This window comes from Notolabrus celidotus, chromosome 6 (assembly GCF_009762535.1).
Source record: "Notolabrus celidotus isolate fNotCel1 chromosome 6, fNotCel1.pri, whole genome shotgun sequence".
Taxonomy (NCBI): domain Eukaryota; kingdom Metazoa; phylum Chordata; class Actinopteri; order Labriformes; family Labridae; genus Notolabrus; species Notolabrus celidotus.
The window spans coordinates 18139126-18164477 of NC_048277.1; the positions used below are offsets into that span (position 1 = coordinate 18139126).

At 39.1% G+C, this 25352-nt stretch overlaps 3 protein-coding genes across 3 annotated transcripts; 2 read left to right on the forward strand and 1 right to left on the reverse strand.

Annotated features, from left to right (window-relative positions):
* On the reverse strand, window positions 1–8571 carry prpf18 (PRP18 pre-mRNA processing factor 18 homolog (yeast)). The gene is made up of 10 exons (XM_034686191.1): window positions 8387–8571; window positions 7738–7815; window positions 4766–4867; window positions 4561–4674; window positions 3462–3608; window positions 3194–3262; window positions 2836–2976; window positions 2680–2751; window positions 2446–2601; window positions 1–900 (listed from the first exon to the last, which is right to left on the reverse strand). The coding sequence occupies exons 1-10, from the start codon at window positions 8450–8452 to the stop codon at window positions 820–822; spliced, it is 1026 nt and encodes a 341-aa protein (XP_034542082.1). The 5' UTR covers window positions 8453–8571; the 3' UTR covers window positions 1–819.
* A 2875-nt stretch (window positions 8572–11446) lies between these two features.
* On the forward strand, window positions 11447–16423 carry bend7 (BEN domain containing 7). Its single transcript, XM_034686078.1, has 10 exons — window positions 11447–11815; window positions 12372–12449; window positions 12524–12868; window positions 13179–13295; window positions 13378–13721; window positions 14563–14670; window positions 14825–14942; window positions 15027–15140; window positions 15344–15385; window positions 15773–16423. Exons 1-10 carry the CDS (start codon window positions 11752–11754, stop codon window positions 15829–15831), a joined length of 1389 nt encoding a protein of 462 aa, XP_034541969.1. The 5' UTR covers window positions 11447–11751; the 3' UTR covers window positions 15832–16423.
* Window positions 16424–17317: 894 nt separating this feature from the next.
* Window positions 17318–24302, forward strand: sephs1 (selenophosphate synthetase 1). The gene is made up of 10 exons (XM_034685938.1): window positions 17318–17546; window positions 19014–19136; window positions 19271–19367; window positions 19675–19778; window positions 19891–19998; window positions 20118–20272; window positions 20403–20493; window positions 20596–20695; window positions 21106–21318; window positions 23040–24302. Exons 2-10 carry the CDS (start codon window positions 19041–19043, stop codon window positions 23252–23254), a joined length of 1179 nt encoding a protein of 392 aa, XP_034541829.1. The 5' UTR covers window positions 17318–17546; window positions 19014–19040; the 3' UTR covers window positions 23255–24302.
* Window positions 24303–25352: the final 1050 nt, after the last annotated feature.

A 25352-nucleotide genomic window follows, 5' to 3' on the forward strand; every position in this document is an offset into this window, starting at 1 on the left:
TACACTTACAGAGGAGAGTCCTTTATTCAAAAATGTTTCCCTGCAGAGACATGTGCTGGCAACAAAACAAATCCATGCTGGCTGAATATAGTCCAGTTCAGCAATCCAGCTGTGAGAGACGAGAGAGCAAATCTCCAGAATAACAAAACAAAAATAATATTCAAGAGACTAAATTTGCTTTTCATCACAACTGAAACAGCTGGTATAATAAACACACTTTATTTTCTCACTAGGACAGCAAAGAGACTCAATGATTGGTTCAATGATCTGCTGAAAACATACATAGTAAACTAAATCTAATTTCTTTCTGGCTTGTCAGCAAAAAAAAAGAAAGATGTGACATCACAGGTGTAATAAAACTTACACAGCTTGATCTCCCTTGGTAAATAATACTTAGCCTGCCACAACATAAAAACAAGTCTTTGAAAAATGCATGTAATCCAATATTCACTGGGCAAGACTTAGGATAGATTTTTTTTGGGCTGTACATGCTGCAGCATCCTTTAGACACATCAGAGGATTCATTAACCAGCCTGACAGAGGAAATGTGATGATCAATGGCATGCCAGATGCAGTCTACGTAGACTTAAGGGTTACGTTTTCTCCAGGTACAAATTACATTGTGATAATGCTTATGACATATTCTGTTTAAACCATGTATTTTCTCAGAAAGTAGATGTATGTACAGAAGGTCCTCGATTTACAAGACTTTAAGAAATCATGAGCCGTCTCTTTATTTGTGTCTGTTAAAAAACATCCCATTTGACTTATGATACACTGAACCAGGCCACCTTGGTGTATGAAAGGCGGAGTTAGAAGTTAAAGAGCGTTGTACTCTACACACTTAGATGGATCTGTTGTGAAGTGTTTCTGGCAGATAGTCATTAGCCTCTTCAGTCCCTGTAGAAGAAAATCAGAGGCAAGGCAAAGTTAGTTACGAGGGATGAAAATGTGAGAACATTATTATATCTAGTAAACCGATTCCTTAATTTGCTAAGCAACATTTCTATCTATTTTCTAACTATAAACATTTAGCATTTATGTTAGCACAAGTGTCCCAGGAGTATATATATGTGCAAATTGACTTTACCATAATTTATTGCTTGGCTTTCTTACTAAAGAAACAACTTTGCATCAGGGTCCTGCTCAGCTCATCAAGAATCTAGGAATCTAATTCGCATAATTAGTTGCTCACTGTTTCCTTTACTTAATCACTTCTAGTTACTGCTAAATAAGGCTGACAATAACCCTGGCTCCTGAGTCAGTTTGATATACAGAATTAAGACATGACAAAGAGAGTTTAAGCAGATGTTGGCCTGAAAAGAATAATGCAGTGAAGTTTGTTTCCCCTACATGCCCCACAACCTACAAAATATCCACTATGCCAGATAGTTCAAGCACAGGAATAGTCCCTCATGAATCTCTCCCATACAGCATGTCACTGTGTTGTGTGTAATAGAGAGCTTTATAGAAGCCACAACAGTATTATTGAAAGTTTTTTAAAAGTTGTGCAACTTTCAATAAGAAAAAAACCCAAAAACATTTCAATTCCAATCTATTTGTAGCGAACATTTCACAATAACTAAAAAAACTGCAATTTATAAACTTTAAGAATGTGGAGAGAAAATTGATAAGATAAGATAAGATAGTCCTTTATTCGTCCTATAACGGGGAAATTTAAGTGTCACAGCAGCATATATACACAACGTATATACACAACTACATAAGTACATTTACAAATATTTCCAAAATCAATGACGCAGGGAAAATGTGCACAGACTTGTAGCCTAGGTATAAACAATGTACAGATTATCAATGAAAGTGCTTTATCAATATGATTTTATTTATGTACTTTTCCAGACACAATGTCAACTATAAAATGTGGCACAAATGCCAAAAATGATTAATTCCTTCATTGTCAGGGTGATAATACAGAAACAAGCATTAGCTTGTGCAGAGTTACATATGTGCAGTTTACTTGGTGTGCATAAAAATGTCACTACACTTGCATTATATGGTGACATTGGATGGGAACTATGTGACGTAATGCATAAAGGTGACATGGTGCAGCTGTGAAATAGATTCATTAATATGCTGGATAACAGACTTTAACTAACTAACTACACTCAAGCTACAGAGCTTGTAACAATGTTTGAAAAAGCAGGTTTCCACTATAATTTAGAAATAAGTTGTCGTGTAAGTCAAATTAAAACAAAATATTTGAAAGTTTCAAACACAAATGGTCAGAAGGAGTCCAGAGTACGCCCAAACTAATGAACATATTGTCTGTTTAGGTCATGTGCAATAAAGGTACTTGTTCGTTCCTTGTATAAAAAATAAACTAACTCACTAATTATCCGATCTTGGTAGTCACTGTTCTATAAACTAATTCTCACACTTAAAATACACCAGAGTCTGTATAAACAGGATTTAGGGCAGTCTCACCTGGATGTATTTTCTCTGTGTCTCGTCATTAAGAACGTGGGCCACATGCTTGGAGAAGATCTTTTCTCGTCCGGTACGGGCATGGATACCCACCATTGTCACACCAATAGGCCAGGGAGCATTACCAATGGCCATCTGCAGATAGGCATCATTTGCCTGCACAAGTTGAATTAATGTTAATAAATTCAGAGGATTACATTGTCAATTAATACTGTTCATCAGATAATGGATTACCTTGACATATTCTCTCTCAAGCATGAATTTTATGATGTCTGTGATTGACTCTTTGATGTCAGCTGGTATACTCTGCAATACAAAGAAGAGGAGTTGTTACTTTAAGAATCTTAACTAAAAACAGACAACATGTTTGCAGCTTCCCCAAAATGTTACCTTCTTCCTGAGCTTCCTAAACAGAGGTTTGAGGTAAGACTCAGTCTGTGAATGGGTTGCACTGGCCAGTTTGCCCTGAACACTTCGTTTCACATGGTCCTCTCGACGGTTGAGATCTTTGGCCCACACACCGAGGAGAAACTGGAACACATGAGTTGCAACTGTTAACAAGTCTTGTATAGATTGTGATCTCACTGATACCTTTAACTGTGTTAGAGTTAATCTATTAATTTCCAAAGCAAGTTTAGTATGTGACTAAAGGATATACACATACATAGTAGCTCTAGTGCTTGAATATCCATCTTTTACCCAACAGCTCCCTCTAGTCAAAGAACACAGCATTGTTTTTCTGCCTTACCCTCAAAAACTTGTCAATAACATCTTGGTCTCCGTGGTCATCTCCTGTGCCCAGCGTTTTTCCAAGAGCCTGAAGAACAATTTAAATAAAAGGGATGAACTTAATTCTTAACAAAGTGTTCTAAAGCTGAAAAAGGCATTTATCATACTTTAGAATATAATTAAGAAATAGAAATGCTGAAAATTTGAAAAGGAGTTTTTGTGCACTTTAGAACTATTGTCTGGTTACTCCAAATTGAGTCAATAATAACAGAGCTATACTAACGTACCTCCAGTTCTTCTATCGTGGTGTTTTCTTCATGCACTTTCAGGTCGTGCTGCGTGTCCTGTTCTCCAGACTCTGTTCCTCCAACAATCTCGTTCAGGTACTGTGCGTCGATCTTGTCCATAGCAGCCTTCAGGTCATTTCTCAAACCCTGGACAGGAGACACACATTAAGAGTGCAAATCAGTAACTAGGATAATGACACCTTACAACAATCATGGTAAAACAAAACAGCTGATATCTCCTTCATGTACAGAACCAATATGAAACAAAACCAAACTCAGTTTGATGCTACATAAACCAACAGCTCAAGACGCATAATTGGGTAAGGTACAAGAGTATTGAAGGCAAGGCAGTAAAAAGGTAGTTATGTGCTTTTTTTTCTGTGCAGACCTTAATTTTCAAATGTTTCCTTTCCAATAGAAGAAGAGACTTTAATCATCACGTGTACTGGATGATGTGCCCCAACATAAAGGCCAAATTCCACCAGATCTGTGTCCAGTCCGTCTCCGATCTGTCACGGCACCGGATCTGATAGGTTTCTATTCTAGTCAGTCTGTTAACTTCCACTGGATCCACTCCGTTGCGTTCCAGCTGCGTCTCTGATCCGGCATGTCGGAACGCAACGGATCAGAGACGCAAGACTTTTATTTCTGCTGGATGCCGGAGCACGACGCATCAATTCAGCACAGAGCAGATGGTGCAGGACAGGAAGTCAGGCACCCAAAAAGAATAAAAACCCGGTTAATTTTCAGAATAAAACACTCTGTGTTATCGTTAGATTGTTTTTAACTTAACTATGACGAAAAAAATGTCATTTCGAGCGCAGGCAGGCCTGGAGTCATCAAGTCAGAGGTTTTCAGAGGACCATAAAGACAACATGGATGGGGAGAGGAGGAGGAGAATCCTTGATTCAGTGATTGCCTCAGGAAAACCTTGGTCACATGACTCCAGATGTCCGGCAGTCCTGCTCCGTGCTGCTCTCCGAAAACACAACCGGTGTGTGTTGACGGACGAGAGAGCACAGAGACCGACCGCAGCGGATCGGAGACAGACCGGACGCAGATCTGGTGGAAGACCCATGCAAGACTCGTTCAATCTTACCTTGTTTACTTCTGGGGTCAGGATCTCAATTTTCCTGAGTCTCTGGAAGGCATCATAGTCCGATTCTCCAAACAATCTGATTGGTTCCCCTCGTTCTCTAAGCCGTCTAATAACCTACACAAACAAAGTGATGAGAAAGACAAATCAAAACAATAGCAAGAAAGAATGAAATCATGTGAAGGGTTAATATAATATGCCGACTCACCTCCTGTCGTGACAGTGTCATTGGCAGCTTCTCTTCTGTTAGTTCCATTTCTAACACTGGGTTAGCTGAAGTGGAAGGTTCATCTTCTTCTTTGTTATCAATCTTTGAAGAAAGTGGGGAGAGAAGATATATACTGAAGTTATTGGAAAGGACGTCAAAACAATGTACCAGTCCAAAATGTACAACTGGGATAATAACAGCATCTGCTATGTTGAAATGAGATGAGACCTCAGGACAGAAGGGGATGTGTGTCGCTACAACAAACAGAATTGCACACATTCCCATCCCTTTCTTACCTGTGGGTCCTCAATAAAGACAGGTCACCCACCTTACTTATGAAAAGAAGTATACAGAGTAATCATACATCAAGGCCATAATTTACATTAAGTGTATGAATGCTGGCTGCCCTGCCAAAAGCCCATCACAGGCAAAACATCATCAGTCTTCCATCAACAAAATGAATCAAACTATGCTACAAGATCATGCTTTCTTAAGCACATGCATCCCGGCACTTTTAGATTGGGATTTTAAACACACAATCTAAAAGAACAAACAGGAACTCATCATAAAACGCCTTCCAAACAAACAATGGGCTTTGCTCAAATCAAAATAGAAAACTGCAGGTGTGCAAAAAACCATAGCCTGATGTGTCTGACATTTTAAACTTTGCACAAATCAAACAAAAATGCAATTCTCCCAGGAGAGGCTGTTACAAGGCAGTGCATACGAGTGACACGAAACGAGGGGAAATTAAAAGTCGGTATGAAGCTGCTGTAACAGAAGGTTTGCAAAATAGGAGTTGCAGCAGCTTTATTAAGTTCTTTTTTTTCAGTTCAGTATCCCATGCTGAAATCCACACCATGTCTGTGCCCCACTTTGGCCTTGTAATATCTTTCCCCTGTCCCCTTTCTTTGTTTGTGGCAGATTTTTCAAATAGATTAACAAACATACAAAATAACTTGTCCAGTATATAGTATAAATGTCATAGTGACTGCTGCAAACTTCAACAAGCTGTTGAAAGTATATATCAACAAAGATGGCATGTGTTGCAAAAGCAAATCCACATTATAGAAGTCAATTTTCTTAGAACTGTTTTAATAGCAGAAGAATCAAAGGAGACACAGGTAGTTATATTATCAAGTAACTATTTCCTACATTTATTGATCAGGATCAGTTAAAGGGATATTTCAGTTTTTTTTAAAGTGGGGTCGAATGAGTTACAGTACACTATTGCTCCTGCTAGCCACAATGCGTGCTGGTGAGCTCTTCCCCTTTAATGAGGAAATTCCCAGAGGACCGGCAGGTAAGCTAGGCTATTTTGTTTGCCGACGGGGCTGCCTAACTTTCGTTAAAGCTGAGAAAATACGGTCCAGGAACTCATCACAGTGCAAATGCATGCACCAGTAGAAAAAATTGGAGCTATTCAGTTTGCCGTCAGAAACCCCCTTTGTTTTGGCACTATTTTCGGATGCACCTCGCAGACCGGTGTTCTTCCGCTGCATGAGCACGGATACACGCCAATCAGCTATTTGGATCAACAAGCACGTAGCATTTTTAGAAGACACTTTTAGGAACAAAAACTACAAACTGCAAAAATGTATGATTATGACAGTGACGATGACATGTTGTTTACTGTGGACACAAGAGGATTTCTCTATGAACCAGAGTTTACATAGGAAGAACTCCAGATGCAGACCCAACGTACTGAAGAACAGAAGGGAGAAAGTTCTGTGCTAACGAGTGAGCAGGAGAGATCCCACGTTGCCTGGTGGTGCCGGTGTGTAAACTGTGAGCCCATGCCAACGAACTCAGAGAGCTTCTGCTGTCAGGAGAGGGACTTAGTGACAACAATACTTCAGGACCTTTCTGAATCAGAGAATATCGGTGGCTCACATACGGCTCCAGTCTGCATCACTCATTATCCAGAGTTCCCTGCCTTACAGGAGGTTTGCGTGTTTGAACAGCCGGGATAAAGACAGGTACGTCCCATCTTTTAAATTTGCAGAAAAGTGAGTTTAATTCACTGTAAAGACTGATACCGCTACTTGATCCTGCTACATGCTTGTTGATCCAAACAGCTGATCGGTGTGTATCCGTGCTCATGCAGCAGAAGAACACTGGTCTGCGAGGTGCTTCTGAAAATAGTGCGAAAACAAAAGAGGTTTCTGACGGCAAACTGAATAGCTCCATTTTTTTCTACTGGTGCATGCATTTGCACCATGATGAGTGCCTGGACCGTATTTTCTCAACTTTAGTGAAATTACGCAAAATAGGAGGCCCCGTCCACAGAGAATTGTAGCCTAGCTTGCTGGCCGGTCATCTGGGAACTTTCTCATTAAAGGAGAAGAGCTCACCGGCACGCATTGTGGCTAGCAGGAGCAATAGTGTACTGTAACTCATACGACCCCATTTAAAAAAAACTGAAATATCCCTTTAAGTCTGATGCTGGACCAGAACATCTAGCTCTCATTGGCTTGCTTCTAACATCAAGCAAAATATCTTGTTTTCACTACCAAAAGATATACTGTATTGTCTATCCACCACAACGCTGCTACTTTAACCCAGTTTTGATTGAAACTTGTAGAAAGGGTGCCAAAGATGCAGAGGCCTTTGGGGCACAGTGTGTTACAATCTTTTATCTCATGCATCCTGTCAGCTACTTTCACTGTGCAATCCCATACCTGGCTCTCGGGAGTCTCCCGCTGAACCTACAGATGCAGGCAGCAGAGGCAGGTTGAGGGAAAACAGCACAGCAAACACAGACATTAACACTAATGGACACCAAAGCATCAAAGCCTGACCTCAGTTTGTTTCCAGTAGGTTTAACTACAGTATTAGACTGTCATGAGATAACACTGAACTGAAGAAAGGCAATCATTGGAGTCTTTTTATATGTATTGTGTTTATGTGTTTAAGAGGGAGAGGAAGAGAGAGGGACAGAGAGAGGGACAGAGAGACATCTTGATATGAACCTTGTATCCACATCTTCTGAAGTAGTCTTCTTTTTCCTTCTGAGCGAGTTCTGACCTTTTGAAGAATTTTTTAGAGTCCTGAAAACACAAACACAATTGAGATGTGTTAGACCTTTGAATTGTATTTCATGCATAATAAAATGAAAAGATCAAAATAAAAAAAAGGTCCTGTGCTATGTTTTATTCCCTTTTACATTGTTATTAAGTTTTTACTTTAACAATAAAACATGAAATTCACCAAACGGCATTGTTGCTATATTTTCTCATTGTTTGATAAAATTGGTTACAAAATGGCATACAACAATATCAGAAATTGAACATAACTTTTGCTAGAGTTTAATAGACAGTCAAAGTGATTATATAAGATGACGTTCAACCATAACACGACGTTATTGCTAGCTATTTTTTAGTTTAACTTTTGCTGCGATCCTGCAATAAACACGCTCGCTGTATTGAGATTAAGACACGTACATTTCTTAATTATTGAACTTTACCTAAAGTTGAAGACTGTATCAGGAATCTATCGACACATGTAAATCTTTTTCGATGTTTCAAAGGCAAAGCTTAGAGATACTGCGTGTGGATATTTTAGCCATGGGGCTAAGTTTCCAAGCTAACAACAAAACAAGCAGAGTAATCAGATACTCACGTCAACAAGCTGCTTCTCTTCCAGAAGTTTCCTTTTCCGTGCGATCTCAGCTTTCAGTATATCCATTTCGGTAAAGAAATGTGCTCAATACTCTTTTATTTCAGTAAGTAAACACACACATGAGGAACTGTTCCAGCGTTAGCAGCAGAATGTCTAAACCGGAAGACAAACGATTTACTCAAGTATGGATTTTCAGTGTAAGAGTCCAGAGTTTCAAAATAAAGTACAAAGAATTGTTTTATTAGAAAGAAGAATACAGCATAATGAAACGAATTAACTAAAGACAGACTTATTTACTTACTTAAAACAACAACAACAACAACAACAACAACAACAACAACAACAAGCTTTTGGTACCCTTTGAAGGCTGATGTAGTATATAGTTAGGCTACAGTAGAAAAAAAAATGCTTTTTAGAATAAAATAGGCTTTTAGAAATGCTCTCAAACTGTTTCAAGTAAATACTGTAAAAAAAAAAGAATGGACAGAAATTCAGCGCTCTTATTTTATGTTTATGTTTATGCTTATGTTTATTTATTTGCACAATTAAAAGAAAATACACACAAAAAAGAGCAAAGTTAAACAATATACTGTGCAGGAAGAGGCAGAAAACTCATAGAGCTTATGTTCTAATATAAAAATTAATTAAAAAAATACTAAATTGACACATTTAAAGACAATACTTGATACTAAAAAATAAAATAACATAATAATATACAAAATTAACGATGAATATAAATACAGTTATTATATTAACAGAATTCAAAATTACAAAATCTGAATATGATGTGTATGGACACCTGTCTATGAGTAGGTGGTTGAGCATGATGAGTATAATTAAGAAACAGTGGTTCAATGTCTTTTCAAGCATCCTTTATAACATTTTAAAGATAAACAGATTTTCGACACATTGGAATAAATATTCTTAAATTTGCTGCCTCTGAAACGTATTGAGTACTGACTTCTACAAGTAAAACATTTGGGAGGATGAATAAATAAAGTTTGACGAGTTGAATAAGAGTAAGACCTGTGAATTTAATTTGAAGTAAGACTTGAAGTGTTCTGGGATATTCCCTTCACGATGTATTTTATACAAAAAACACATATTTGAAAGATATTGATGTTACAGATATTAAGAAGCGGGAGTTTCTGAAACAAAGGAGGAGATGAGACGCGTGGCTTCGATTTTCATCTTTCTTTGTTGTTTGGAAATGTGTAAATGTGTCCTCAAAGTCTTAACGGCACCATTTTTTCTCCTCAATGTACTCAGAGGCAGATCCTAAGGAGTGGTCTGCCATGGCACAGCCCCTCCCTATCCATCTGATGGCCACCTCTGTCATGTAAAAATACTAAAATAAGATTATCAATTTGTCTTTTCAGATGCAGGACTTTGGCCATGGTAAAGTCAACTTTTTGGGCTGTGTTGAAAGAGGGCTGTTTATAGCCTTCTTTGCATTTCAGTGTGGCACATTTCCTTTTGTTAGCACTTCTTTTTGTTATTTTGGACATAAGTCTTCTTTGGCCCTCAAAGAAACAGGCTAAGATTGAATTCTGTTGTTCTTTGTTACTTTTTAGTAGTAAAAAAGTGCAACCCTATTCCTAAAAAAGTTGGGAAACTGTGTAAAAATGTTGATGCCAGCAACACTGTGATGATTCTGTTTTGGTTTTGTGTGCCCTCTCTGCTCTCTTTTCTTCAGCGGGATATGTGTGGCAGGTAGCATGGCTGGCTTCCTTCAACAGCAGAGGAGGCACACCTGTTTCCACTCAGTCCACCAACCTTAGTATAAAAGCCTGGTCTTCACTCTGCTACTCTGCCAGATAAATCTGTCTTGTTGTGTAGTGCTCTTAACATTTCGGGTGTTTAAGTTGCCAGTTTTAGCAGTTTTTTTTCTCAGGGATTTTGTGCTCACTGAGATTTTCTGTGCTCTTGTGTTTTGTGTTATTTGCCAGTCCAGTGTCTTCAGTGCCAGAGTTTTTCAAGGTTGTCTTCACCAGTGGTTATTCTTCCAGCCAACCTGCTTCCTGCCTCTACCACCTGCTTTTGGTTTATTTTATGTAATAAACTATTTTTGATAAACCAACCTGTGTCAGTCCCTGCTTTGAGGTCCAAACTAAACCAAAACAAAATAAACATGTTTCAAAAAAGTTGGGATAGAGATATGTTCACCATTGTGTTAAAACCCTGTATCATTCAGCATCAATTGTGCCTACTCAATATGTAAGCTACCATGCCATGGGCCCTTATGAATCCCCATACCAACCAAGTTACTGGCTTTTGAACAGTGTGTTGATAACAAGCTGGGTGTTCCCTCCTCTTCAGAGCGGAGGATGGGGCATCCAGAATTTTAAAAAAGAATATTCAAATTTTAATTTGTCAGATCACAGGACAGTTTGAAAAAAACCCCAAATATATTGCATCTCTTGTTTAAATCTACAAAGAAGTTGTGATTAGTGGGGATAGAAAGACTTAATAAATGCTTAGTATTTGTGTGTAGGTTCACACATCCTTCATGCCACCCCTGAATAAGTCAGTGCATCAGTTGGGACCACCACAGTTGATTAAATCCGGATCCACTCCTGGATATCCCACAATGTAACAGCATTTAAAATCCAATCAAAGTTAAGGCTGAGTTTCTAAAGACTGCTAATTTTTTAGGGTTTAATAATGTATGGTTTGTGTTCATTCATTTTTTTCTGTGGAAACATTGTGCATATAAGGACATGAACATATCTTAAAATAAGCAGTGTTTTATTAAATCATTAATGATTTTTGGCGTTCATATTTAGTTAATCTTACAAATACTTATGTATTTAGATAAAAACATTTCTGACCCTGTGATGTTAAGATCTTTGCTACATTACAAATAAAGGACAAAACAGAATTTAAACTGGCAGCTGACGATTCTGTTGCGTATATGTCATACATGAATAAAAATTAAGACTCAAAAGAAAGTTCTTATTTGCAGTAGGATCATTTTAGTGTTCTCTAAGGCCAGCCCTTTGTGTGGACACTATGTGGCATTTTTCTGACTCGACCTTTTAGATGAGAACATACCATCAGGTGGCGCAAAGGGATATGTGACGAATTTTTAATATTAAAGTCATTAATTTATTTACATGGCGAGAGGGAAGAACCAGCATTATGCTGGGAACGAGTATAGGTCATATAATGGCATCAATCAGCTCTATTTAAGCTGAACACATTGAGAATGAGCCGATGTTAAGATTCTGTAACGCTGCCTGAGGAGAAATTTAACTGATTAATAAGGCAGACGGACAGTCATTCCGCTCAGTCTATCACTGATCTCGTCTTTCTGAAGAGCGATTTTCCTTCGCACGACTTACTCCACACTATACATCCCGAAGATGGAGTTTGGGGAAAGAAAGAGGAGAAGGAAGTCACAGAGCTTTAAACTGGTCACGGATGAAGGTAGGCTGCTGCTACTGCTGAATGAATGCGAGCCCGTACAAGGCGCGCGTCTCTGTCTGGTGTTTGTCTGGCGCTGTGTGCCAGCAGGGACAGCTCTGTAAACAAAAGCGATGGCCATGACAATGCCCACAGTCTGAGCCTCTGTCTTGACCATCAGCCAAGTTTGATGATGCAGATTCTACATGCGCAAAACCCTCCTTTTCATCAGTCTAATCGCACATTCAAAGATTAAAAGTGAATTAATTGTTAAAAATATATGTGAACATGTTGTGCAACCTGAACATACATCCTGCAGCTAGATTGTTCACTTTTGCTCCAAATTTCGCACTAGGCCACCCCTCTTTACTAGTTCATACTACCTACAGGTGGCGGTTTCTGCATGGCAAGGGAGGGGGGTTCTGCTTTGGCTGACATCACAGTCCCCATCAGCCTGCACAAGCTTCATGATCACACTGCAAACAATGCAACATCATTCTGCAATTATGTTTAACATAGATTGTATTGTTAGATTTAGTTACTGTGATGATCTCATTAACAAACAGCTTATTTCTTTCAGAATGTGAGTCTTCATATGTGATGAATTCCAGCTGCAAAGATGCCTGTAGAGAGCCCTCAGATGCTGCTGTGCCTGATGGTATGTGCAATTAACTATGCTTATAATGCTTTATAAAGTAGTTATTCTACCAACACACTTGTTTCTCACTGTAGTTTGGGTCGGGGACGAGGGCATGGAGATCAAGAAGCAAATTACAGGGATGATGAGGCTTCTGAGTGATAAGACCAGCAGGGTCTATCAGCGTGTGGGAGCAGAGCAAGACAGCTTGGCAAAGGAGCTTGGGGACAGGCATCTGACCTGGGTACAGAAGCCTGTACCTTTGTCAGAGGGGCAACAAGGAAACAACTGGAGCTCTGAAGTAGATCCAGGGCCTTCACCTTCATCCATATCAACCCCCATCCCCAATGGTCCAGGCTGTGGCCAGTATAGCACCCGCTCTAAAGCCATGAAGATCCTCAACAACACCGCAGATCTGATTAAAGAGAATGACTCTAATGGTAGGCTACGAAAGCATGAAAACCAACAAACACCGATTTTATTTCTCTAAGAGCAATACTTTTATGTACAGAAATCCAACACTAATCCATCATAAGGAAGAACTTTGTAAAAGTAGCAGGAAACACTTATTTTTAACAAGCAGAACCAGAGTCACTAGTGAACAGCCATCTGCCGCAACTTGCTGGGGGAGAAAAATGCAACCCTCTCAATAATACACACGTCGTTAAGAAAGAGCAAGAAAGCACGATTTATATGTATGCATGTCTGAGAGACAAGTCACTAACCAACACATTCATGGTTTCCCAACAGATGTAGTGTCTCTTGCAGAGCCAGAATCCCCCTGCTGTATGTGTAACTGTAAGGGTACCTTGCAGGCTATTTTGCAGGAACTGCGTGGCATGAGGAAGCTGATGCAGACTCAAAAAGGTCAGTTGATCAACAAAAACAATTTCACAATGTGAGAAAGTGAGAAAGAGGAAAAATACAATCTGTTGCTGTCTTTTTCTAGTGTCCTTGGAGAAACATGAACAAGCAGCATCACTATGCCAACCTCGTCTTGGCCAAGGCCCCCCTCCTCGCTGTAGGCCCCGCAAGAGGAGGCCAATCTATAAAGTGGCACCACTCACTGTGTCTAGCACTAGAAGAGCTGCTCCTGCCCCTCTGGAGGCATCACTGTATAGGGCCGCATCCTCAGAAGCTGGAAAGAGAGAAGTATGTAAGAAAGAGGAAAATTCAACTACATCCAATAGTCATCCCATTTGCCGTGAGATTTCTGTGCTGCCGTCTCCATTACCTGTCAACAAAGCACACAGTCCTCTCCTGAACCCAGTGAGGGAGCCTCAATTGCTGGAGGTAATCTACATGTTGGTGTACATGTTATTCATTAAGTGTACTTATACATCAAAACTTTTTCTTTTTAAATAACTAATTCCCAAATGTTGTTATGTAATTTATGTAATGAAAATAAATCTGATAGATTTTTCTATTTAAAACCAACATTTTATGTATCTAAAAAAACATAGAATTAGCAGGTCGAAATGAATGTGCTTTTTTTTAATCAAACTTAAAATTCTTGGGTAAAATATGCTAAGCCTATACCAGTATAGCGAGGGACTTTTCCAAGTCAAGCCTGGGCCTGTCCTGACTATAAGATTTATCCAAAACAAGTTTTAAACCTACACTTAAAAGTAAAGTGTCCGTCCCTGAAACCAAATTGGCAGATGATGGCAGTGTAATTGAGGTTCTGCCTCCCATACTACATTTGGAAACTTTAGGTTTTACAAACAGGCCAGCATTCTGCAAGCTTAATTATTTAGAGGGGTATGGTACTATGAGCTCATTAAGATAGTATGGTGCCTGAATTGTGGGGATTTTGAATTCCATTCAAAACAGTGAAAACCATTAACTTAATGCCCATTGTTAAAAAAAAGAACAACTAAGCTTTGACTCGGTTTGTTGATAATAGATATGTGAGCCAAGATCTAAGAAATTTTGGAAAGTTTTATGTATTACTATTATTATCCTGCAGTCCTCTTCAGCAAAAGTTGATGACACCTACAAAGGTTTCAAGGCATCCTTACTTGACAAAGACTTGTAGAACCGTGTGTTCTCTCTATTCTTTTCCAAGTCTAAATTTATGTTGTATATCTCAAGACAAAGTTGTACCTAAATTCTGTACTATTTTCTTTTTCAGTCTGAGGTGCGTCTTGCTGAGGATTATGATGTGTACATATCAAAAGCTCAGCTAGACTCCATCCTGGTAAACTATACACGCTCTGGCAGCCTGCTGTTCCGGAAACTGGTGGGAGCGATAAGCCCATTGATTTGGGTTTATTTTGCAGTCATGTGTTATTACTGGTTGATTATGTTTTATTTAATTAAAAAACATCAAACTTCTCAATAATGAGTCAAATTCACCAAAGTCTCACCAATGTTTCAACATGGTATATTTGTAGGTGTGTGCCTTCTTTGACGATGCTACTCTGGCTAATTCCTTGCCAAATGGTAAAAGGAAGCGAGGCCTCAATGATAACCGAAAGGGCTTGGACCAGAATATTGTGGGTGCCATCAAAGGTAGGGGAAATTAAAAACTTCTCTTGAGTACAAATTAAGAAATGAATGTGGGATCATTAATAGAGTTTTATGAAATGTGTCCAGTGTTTACAGAGAAATACTGCACTGAACATAAAATAGAGAAGTTGCCTGGGCCTCGAGATTGGGTTCAGATCCTACAAGATCAGATCAAACTTGCCAGGAGGAGGCTGAAAAGAGGTATGGATGGCTGATGAATGTCACTGATTGTATTCTTATATTTTATTCTTGCATCTGTTTTAGGGTTGATGGGGTTTTGTTGTTGTTTCAAGTAAGCTTTATTATTAAGTAGTTGACTAGTATTATTACATTACAAATGTAAGTAGACAGAGCTTCCCCTCTCTGATGTGACAGGTGAACCTTGCTATCCTTTGATTCCACAGATAGTGTAGAAGCAGAAGAAGTCTTAAATGGACCTTCTACAAGTAAGAGCTTATCCTATTTCCACACTGACTTTACTTTCCTCCATGTATCTGTCACAGCAAACATGCAAACTGGTATTGCTGGCTCACTCATTGGCTCATATTTTTTTGTCATGCTGGCACTGTGACATTTGATGTTCTCACGCAGCTTCCAAAAATGTCAGCGAATTATATTCACACCATCCACTATTTCGCCTCTGTCGCCTCTCTTTTTGATTCTTGGTCTCAGTAGAAGTTCTCCTTCTGCCCTTTTAGGTTTGTTTTTTTTTTACATGCAAAGCTGCGAAAAGTTTCACCCAGAGTGTGAACACAGTTTTATTCACATATACACCCATTCATTCAGGGTTTTTGCGTAATCTTAAAATTAACATAATTCTTTCCTTCTTACAGGATGCAGCTACAGCAGGCCTGCAGATGTGGAGGTTACAGTGGTGAACATGACTGGCTGATTCAAGGGCTGCTCCACTGGCCTTATTGTCTTTTTTTTTTATTCATGCTAATGCATTTTGAAACTCTAGATAGTTATTTTGTAGCTTGGATCTACTTTGCCATAGGGATGTTAAGAAAAAAGTAAGAGTTAAAATAAAGAAGCCTGGAATCCAGAGCGTTGTGCAAGTGGACAGTGAACTAAAATTACAGTCATCAAACAATGTTTGATTATTTTAAGTTTAGACAAGTCTGCAAGCGAAGAACTACTGTAACACTGACACATTTATTTCTTCAACACAGGTAATTATAAGGAGAATTGTCTGTTGTGAATTGTGTCTTTTAAGTGGCTGGTACTTCAATGGTTGTAATGTGCTGTCAAGCATCACCTCAGTTAGAAACACTACATCTAAAACTTAATATCTAGCATTCTTTTGACCAGATTTGCTAATTAAATAAAATAATGATATCTGGCTGAAAATGTATAATTTTGCACTAGGCTAATAGAATGTCCATGCATATCAGTGCTAGTGTTATTATCATTGTGATGGAAATGAACACCTACTCTGATTAAAGGATGGAAAGTTGTTTCCAACATTAAATATGGTTTCTTGACTACTTGTTTTTGTGTGGTTAATATATGCCAGTCAGTAAAATGCACGATGAAATAAATAAAAACGCTATATTTTGCTAGTTGTCATGCCAATACATTCTTGGGGCCAAGATAATAAACTAGTGCTGGGCAATACCACACTTTTATGATTCGATACGATACCGAATACCTTTTTGGCAATTTATTCGATAACCAATACAGATGCCGATACTTTCAGTGATTTAGAAATAATAATAAAATGCAACGCTTGAAAGACAACTCCCATGACAAATGCTGTTCATTTAACAACTTTTATATGCAAATCCTTTGGTGGCCTTTCTTTTTTTTTTTTTTATTAAATATATTAAGAAAAACACATAAATAATTAACATCCTTTATTTAAATTATCTGAGTGGAAAGCTTAAAACAGCCTCTTCTGTACAAAACTTTGGAGTAAGTTACCCTAAAAGAATCAGAAGTGACACGTGCGCTTTTATTTCTCATTTATTAATTAGTATTGATATTTTATGAGAGTAATCGATACTAAAATGAGCAGTGTGTGAGAATCGATATATCGATACCACAGAATCCATATGCCCACCACTATAATAAACATGATATTGTTCTAATGTAACAACACACTGTTACATCATATCTGTTTTAAAATGAACCTTTTTCTCAATTAAACATACTTTCAAACATGTAGGTTTATAACCCTGGCTTTAATCAAGTGCCTTCACTTCCAGCTTATCATTGTGCTGTTCTGTGTGCAATTGGAGGGAAAACAGTAAATTAAAGGTACACTCCATTGTAGAGATTTTGTTGCCAGACTCCTCAGCTCATTAAAGGGGATGTCAAAGCCACCACTGTGCAGGTTAAGGACCCTTTGAGATCTCACGGGTTCCCTCTTTGTATTGCTAACTTTATATCCCTACATGGAGACGAGCTATGGCCGGGATATTATACTTATCGAAATACAGTTGATTTGATGTAAAAGGCTCTTAATGTTTGACTTAAAATTTCAAATCAGGAAGAAATATTTCTCATTTTTCGTCAGGCATTCTTGCAGGACGCCCGATTCTAGCCCCAATGCATTCTGGTGCCTTCCCCGCTCTTCTGTCGGGATCCACCGCTAACGTGAAGCTGGTAAGGATAAACTGGTCAGAGCAATTAAAGGGGAAATGTTGCAAGAATATAACTCCGCTTTGGTCCTAAAATCGCATCTAGAACAATTCTAAACACTTGTAATACACCATATCAATATAAACTTTGCACTAGTCGCATGTTTACTGCTGTTTTATTGATACGAACTCTGATGTTGCACACATCGCATGGCGGGGGACAGGAAGGGGTTAATTTTTTCCGCCGCCGACATTTTTATTCGGCGCTCTACGGCAACTTTTTAACTTACATGTGCACCCAGCTGGCGCAATGTTCCACAACTATGCATCCCATTTAGGCAGCAGCGTGCACAGTGTTTGTTTTGAAATGCGAGCAGACTCGGACAGAGTGGGGTCTTTTGTTGCACAGACGGGGGCTGCTTATGCTCATCATCAACCCCATGCATGGTTCAGCGTTTGAGAGCAAGAGCTAGCACGGAAAGAAATACTGCATTAACATCAAGACACCCCCCAGAGTTAAATATGTCGTTTTCACTGTTCACTAAAACGTCCTTAAATGTTTCTGATATACTCATACAGACGAGTTTACCTTTGAGCCACACTATTGTTGTCACTCACTATCTGGGTTCAATGAACTTGGAAGCATTTTGTCTCTTGAACACTCCCACTGTGCACTGACCATGGCACATTCAGCAATTTATAGTAGTTCAAACAGCAATCCGGACTTACTTCTTGAACAGTGGTGGCTCATTGATCTTAGTTATGCTGAGTGATAATATGTGTCTCTCAACATGAAGGAGAATCTTTGTTGCCAGTTGTGGGTGACGTATCTAGAGCCTTGGATGTGCCGTTTTCCAATTGGTATAAATGTATTACTTTGCACTTATGATTCCAGTCACCTTTTCTAAGATCTCTTTTCTCACTAAACTAAAAATCATAAATGTTTTGCACCAAATATACTCAAAGATAAACATACACCTAGATCTTTTGTATTATTGTACATCAGTGCAGGTTGATCAAGAGCAGACATGTATCTGGATGACAATTATCGAATTCAATAAACTTACAAAAAAAACTTCAGCTCAGAATTGTTGAATAATGTGGAGACAGTTTAAGGCAGTTTAATTTACAGATTAACCCAATATTTTGGCTAGCAAACACTGCAGCAAATTGTGCTGTTTCCTTGTTTTTCTATTTTTGATATATGTAAAGACTGAATAAGTAAGTCAGAATCTCTTTTTGGGGTATAACAGCTTTTTGAAATGTAATTAATGATTTAACTAGTTATTATGTTGTTTGTCTGACAATTCAAAAAACAACACATAAACTACTGAAGCCAGGATTCATTGCAATGAAGAAGTGATGTGATAGGAATGTGGTGAATGCATTTATTGTTAAAGTCTATGCATGACTTTGTTTACATTGTAACATCCATGCTGTTTCTCTAATCATCCACTTCTTTGTTCTGTCTTATGTCTTCATGCATTTTTAGTGGTGAAGGCCAAAAAGTTCTACAGACATGTCGGTGAGGGAGTCCTTTAATCCTGAAAGCTATGAGCTGGACAAGAACTTTAGGCTCACTCGTTTTGCAGAGCTTAAGGGCACAGGCTGCAAGGTGAGCTCTCCTTACTTAAATTTACCTTGGATGTATTATTTTCTTTGTAAAGTTATAGTAATACATATCCAATTTGTTAAGAAATATGATGCAAGAATAATGTATGAATTTTCTGTTAATGCTTTCTATCACAGGTACCTCAAGATGTGTTACAAAAGCTGCTAGAAACCTTACAGGAGAACCACTATCAGGAGGATGAACAGTTTCTGGGGGCAGTTATGCCCAGATTAGGTAATTATGATCTTCATGTAGCTTTATAATAACAAATAACTTAGTAACAACATTAAAAAAAAGCTATAAACTATCACTAGGAGCTCTCGTCATAATGTGCCAAAATGTAGACTTTTTTTTTTGCAGTTATTACTTAGTGTTGTATTATATGTTACCTCCAAACCCCAGCAGGGCTGAGAGAGGGGGATAGAAAATGCTGCATGGATCACATTGAATTATGTTTAGGGAAATCTGAGCCCTGTGAAGTGATATATTTACAATATAAATAACCCCCACTATCACTCATAACACTCTTTTATTTTTACAGGGATAGGCATGGACACCTGTGTGATCCCCCTCAGACATGGAGGCCTTTCTCTGGTCCAAACGACAGACTACATCTACCCCATTGTAGACGACCCGTACATGATGGTATGGATGTCCTCTTTAATGAGTAATGATTTTGTTTCAAAGTGGTCTCATTGAAGTTCATCAAAGTGACAACCTTTAGGTGCTTAATTCAGTATTTCTATTTTGTAACTAGGGGAGAATCGCGTGTGCCAATGTTCTAAGTGACCTATATGCCATGGGAGTGACAGAGTGTGACAACATGCTGATGCTTTTGGGAGTCAGCAACAAAATGTCAGAAAAGGTGAGCAGCATTTGAGTTGATAATCATAGCTGCAGAGAACCGATGACATCCTTTCAAGACATCAAGCATTATTTCATTGTGCTCATTATCGCTGCTCTGCATCTCATTGGTCTTTACAGGAGAGAGATAAAGTCATGCCACTGATCATCCAGGGATTCAAAGACGCATCAGAGGAGGCAGGGACATCAGTAACAGGGGGACAGACAGTGCTCAACCCCTGGGTCGTGATGGGAGGTGTTGCAACAACAGTCTGCCAGCCCAACGAATTCATCATGTATGAATGAGTTCTTAATTATTATTTCCTGACTTATGATGTTTGTGCCACTTGCGCCTTTTTTTTTTTAAAAAAGGGATAGCATTTTGTTGATATGAAAATCATGACAATCATGTTTGACTTCACTTAGGCCAGACAACGCAGTGCCAGGAGATGTGTTGGTGTTGACCAAGCCTCTAGGAACACAAGTGGCAGTTGCAGTACACCAATGGCTAGATATTGTAAGTTTCTGTATTAAGTCATGATTGAGTTTATAGGAAAGTGTTTTTTGTTGTAATATAAACTAATGCAACTGACGTGTGTATATTTTTTTTGTCTCCCAGCCTGAGAAGTGGAACAAGATCAAGCTAGTGGTGACTCAGGAAGATGTAGAGCTGGCCTATCATGAGGCTATGATGAACATGGCTCGGCTCAACAGAACAGGTAAAACTACTATAAGTTTGTCAACAAAAAATGATGTACTGAGATGTCTGTCCTTACTTTTAAGTTGTACAATCATGTGTAAAGTTAACTGGGACTTTATTATGATATTACATTTTATGATTGTAAACAGCTAGGTTTTATTGCATTCACACTGGCAGGGTACCCTCTACTAAATTATATAGAAAAAAAACTGTCTATGATAACTCTCTCAGGCCTTGTATTAAAAACACATATTATGATGGTTTGAAACTCAATGAGGTTTTTCTTTATTTACAGTATTCATCATCCTAATGCTTTATTTGTTTTTTCCCAAAATTAAAAAACAAGTTATGCTCATCTGTAACCAACCAATTAATCATTCAGATCCCTCCTAAAACACTGTCCCATCTGTCTCTCTGGGTCTTCTGTAGCGGCCGGTCTCATGCACACCTTCAACGCTCACGCTGCCACAGACATCACAGGGTTTGGGATCCTCGGCCACGCGCAGACTCTGGCGCGGCAACAACGAAGTGAAGTGTCCTTCGTCATCCATAACCTCCCCGTGCTCGCAAAGATGGCCGCTGTATCTAAAGCCTGCGGAAACATGTTTGGACTTATGCACGGAACCTGCCCTGAAACATCAGGTGTGTGTTGACATGGCCCTGTGGCTTTTTTTTCCCTCCTACCTCCTATCCTACCTCCTACCTATCTGAAATTTCAGAAAGTAATAGAGACATGCAATCCAAAAATAATAAAGTTCTGTAGAATAACAAAACTGTAGTGTAAGATCCTTGCGATTGGGAGCCACAACAACAACAAAAATTCACTCACCTTTCAGTCCCTCCAGGAAGTTGCGATTTCGCGATCGCAACTATCAAAGCAAATTCATCCAATCAGCACAATTTCTGCACGGCCTTGCAATTTTATACAATCACCGCAACTTTACTGCATATTTGACCAATCACCTTAACCCCAGCTCCTGTACATCATCGGTTTCGTCATCAATTTCACTTCCTTGGAACATAAACATAAGTCCTCACTTGATCAGCACTTTTCAACATCAAAACACTCACGGAGAACGGGTGAAAAGCAGGGACAGCAGGCAAGACAAGTGACGATGACAACGTTGTTATTTATAGATACTCGAATACCCTTATAGTATTAATCAGCTATAGATCATACGTTTTGATTTTGTTGACAAGACAATGACAAAATGAAAACTGTAGTGGCGTACTGTTGGACATTAAGAATCCATGTTTCCCCCGCTGTGCATCTAATCTTTAGAAATAAAAGTGATGCATTCCTGTGACAGGCTGAGTTATTATCTGAGGGGCGCAGTGTTAGCTTGGTCTCTATCTGCAGCAGGTGTGCTTTATGAACCAGCTCTCCTCACCTCCATGCATCTGTCTCCTCTTCATTGATGATTTTTACCCCCGGTGTGTGTTAGTGATAAAGACGCAACCGAGGGACGTCTGTTTAATATTTGATGTTTGCAGTTTTTGCCACCATTACCGTAAAAAGCTCCCATCTCATTTAATCCAGTTTGGTGATACATCAGACACATTTAGTAAGTTTTGATCAACTCCTTGTTGAAAGATACAGATTCATTTCTGAGTGCCGTGCACTGTGTCTGTCAAGTGCGCGCCTGTCACTGCAGATACATTCAAGGACCGTCGTAAATGTGCAATACAGCCCTTTCATGGCATTTTTTGTGAATCAAGAGAATCAAAACACAGTCACAGTGGTCACATCAAGAATCTTTTCTAAAAACAACTGTAATGTAGCATATTCACTTGCCCCTGAGATGTTATTGGGGAATTTTTTTTTCAAAAAGCTGTCACAAAATCAGGCTTTTTGGGCCACAACAATCACAAAAAAAATCCTGCGAAATCCTGGAGGGACTGACCTTTGTTCCTGAATTAACTAGAACTTTTCTGTGGTATTCTAGATCAGCTGTAGTTCCTCCACTGTCATTTTAGAAACAGTGAGTTGAAAGTTTGTGGCAAGATGGGTGTAAATAACTTTGAAAATGATGAGTGACAACAATTCATTGCTAAAAAGAAGGATTGCAATTCCCAAAGAGCACAAATGGTTAAGTGATAAGTCACCTTTTGCAAGTTAATGCTTCTTAGAATATGAATAAGTATGGGCTCAAGTTGGACTGAAGCTTGTTCATATACGGAGCCCCATCTAATGCCATTAAGCTCTGTTTCTGTCCTATGAAAAAAACAAAGCCACAAGTATTGGTGCTACTATGTTCTATGTTAGATCCAGAGTGAGAGAACAGAGCACTCACCAGCATTGCTACCCACTGAAAATATCATGTGAGGCCTTTATCATAGACCAGATCTGCTTCTCTCTACAGGAGGCCTGCTGATCTGTTTGCCTCGGGAGCAGGCTGCCCGCTTCTGTGCTGAGATTAAGTCCCCAAAATACGGCGAGGGCCACCAAGCGTGGATCATCGGGATTGTAGAGAAAGGAAACCGCACTGCACGCATCATCGACAAACCCCGGATCATAGAGGTGGCACCACAAGCAGCTACGCAGAATGTCAACCCAACACCTGGTGCAACTTCTTAATCCTCTCCCTTTGTTGCATCAAAAACCGGAACCCAGAAAGCTCTGCTGAGTGATTTTAGACACATAAACTACAAAAACCATCCTAGAGTGTTGAAATATATACACACAAAATAGTACTTACACAGAAAAGACTGTGTTGGCGTGTATCTACATGAGAAACAGCCCCACACAGTGGCCCAAGGGGGCATGTCATCACCCAGTGGACTCAACCTGCAGCATCCACGTGATAAAAATAGAGCATACTTAAAATCCATTTGCCTTTCGTGTCTGTTGTATTATGTTATGTTTTATGTGCGTGAATGGCAGGCAGCTTCTGGTTAGAGAGCAATGATGATACAGACAATATTGATACTGTTGATTCAATTTGAATCTTAGGAGGTCTGGTGTCTGTTGTCTCTTTAGGTCTCTTAAACTGCCCGTGGCCCGTGTGAAGGTGTTTTCGTTTGTCCATTCACTTTGTACAGTTATAAAGCCTAGTTTTAGTTCATTGCTGTAACTGATGCCTTGAAAGAAACTTTGTGTGACCAGAATGGTTTGTTTTTTTATTACTTTGACTTTTTGTATTGTCCCTACCTGAACTAATAAATATTCAAACGGAAGATGGTTTGTTGTTGCCCACTCTATGGGTACTGCACTCATGTGAATGACCTTAATCACGTTATCGCTTTATGTAATAAAACTGCAGATACATTTTTTTACTTAGACATCTTTTTATGCTGCTCCCTGGTGCATTAACCTGAACTTTTAGCAGAGAAAAAATCTGCTTACTCCTCAAGAAATGGACCTTGTATATCTGTATTCCCAGTCTGTCATCAGATTTTGGGAAATATAGAGAACATAGTTTGCGTTTTATGGTTTGCAGTGTTCTTGTTACAGTAGAGCAGCCTCCGTTACTGTTGAAGCTTTTGGCTGATCAGAGTTTGGGTCACTTTTGTATTTCTTCATCAGCTGGATGAATCTGGAAGGCCTCTGTAAATGTTCATATGATTATCAGGAACAATATATGACCTCCACAACACCTCTTGTAATAAACTCCTCTTATAACAGACTCTTTTTCTGCATTTGCTTTTGATGTATCAAAAGTGTTAAAAAAGTTATTGCATATTAACCAGTATGATTAATTCCTTTTGTAATGATTAGTTTGTGTGGATTTTTATTGGACAAAAGCTGCTAATAGTGAGCTGGATTTACTATGAGCAAAATATATATACAGTCTCTCACAAAAGTGAATACATCTCTCGCCTTTCTGCAAATATTTAATTGTATCTTTTCATGGGACAACACTGAAGAAATGACACTTTGATACAATGTAAAGTAGTCAGTATAAAGCTTGTTTAACAGTGTAAATTTACTGTCCCCTCAAAATAACTCAACACACAGCCATTAATGTCTAAACAACCGGCAACAAAAGTGAGTACACCCCTAAGTGAAAAGGTCCAAACTGGGTCCAAAATGCTAATATTTTGTGTGGGGACCATTATTTTCCAGGACTGCCTTAACCCTCTTTGGCATGGAGTTCACCAGAGCTTCACAGGTTTCCACTGGAATCCTCTTCCACTCCTCCATGACGACATCACGGAGCTGGTGGATGTTAGAGAACTTGAACTCCTCCACCTTCCATTTGAGGATGCCCCACAGATGCTCTATGGGGTTTAGGTCTGGAGACATGCTTAGCCACTCCATCACCTTTAACCTTAGCTTCTTTAGCAAGGCAGGGGCTGTCTTGGAGGTGTGTTTGGGGTCGTTATCATGTTGGAATACTGCCCTGTGGCCCAGTTTCTGAAGGGAAGGGATCATGCTCTGCTTCAGTATGTCACAGTACTGTACATGTTGGCATTCATGGTTCCCTCAATGAACTGTAGCACCCCAGTGCCGGCAGCACTCATGCAGCCCCAGACCATGACACTCCCACCACCATCCTTCACTGTAGGCAAGACACACTTGTCTTTGTACTCCTCACCTGGTTGCCCCCACACCCGCTTGACACCATCTGAACCAAATAAGTTTATCTTGGTCTCATCAGACCACAAGACCTTAATCTGCTTGTCTTTAGCAAATTGTTTGTGGACTTTCTTGTGCATCATCTTTAGAAGAAATG

Excerpts from the sequence above, each read along its gene's own strand:
- prpf18 (XM_034686191.1), bottom strand. The coding sequence starts at position 8,452 with ATGGATATACTGAAAGCTGAGATCGCACGGAAAAGGAAACTTCTGGAA. Across the intron at positions 3,609-4,560 it reads TGACCCCAGAAGTAAACAAG|GGTTTGAGAAATGACCTGAA; the intron begins GTAAGATTGAAC and ends TCTCCTGTCCAG. Across the intron at positions 3,263-3,461 it reads CCACGATAGAAGAACTGGAG|GCTCTTGGAAAAACGCTGGG; the intron begins GTACGTTAGTAT and ends ATTGTTCTTCAG.
- bend7 (XM_034686078.1), top strand. The coding sequence starts at position 11,752 with ATGGAGTTTGGGGAAAGAAAGAGGAGAAGGAAGTCACAGAGCTTTAAA. Across the intron at positions 14,671-14,824 it reads GCCTGCTGTTCCGGAAACTG|GTGTGTGCCTTCTTTGACGA; the intron begins GTGGGAGCGATA and ends GTATATTTGTAG. Across the intron at positions 14,943-15,026 it reads TATTGTGGGTGCCATCAAAG|TGTTTACAGAGAAATACTGC; the intron begins GTAGGGGAAATT and ends AAATGTGTCCAG.
- sephs1 (XM_034685938.1), top strand. The coding sequence starts at position 19,041 with ATGTCGGTGAGGGAGTCCTTTAATCCTGAAAGCTATGAGCTGGACAAG. Across the intron at positions 19,368-19,674 it reads GGCAGTTATGCCCAGATTAG|GGATAGGCATGGACACCTGT; the intron begins GTAATTATGATC and ends TTATTTTTACAG. Across the intron at positions 19,999-20,117 it reads GCAACAAAATGTCAGAAAAG|GAGAGAGATAAAGTCATGCC; the intron begins GTGAGCAGCATT and ends TGGTCTTTACAG.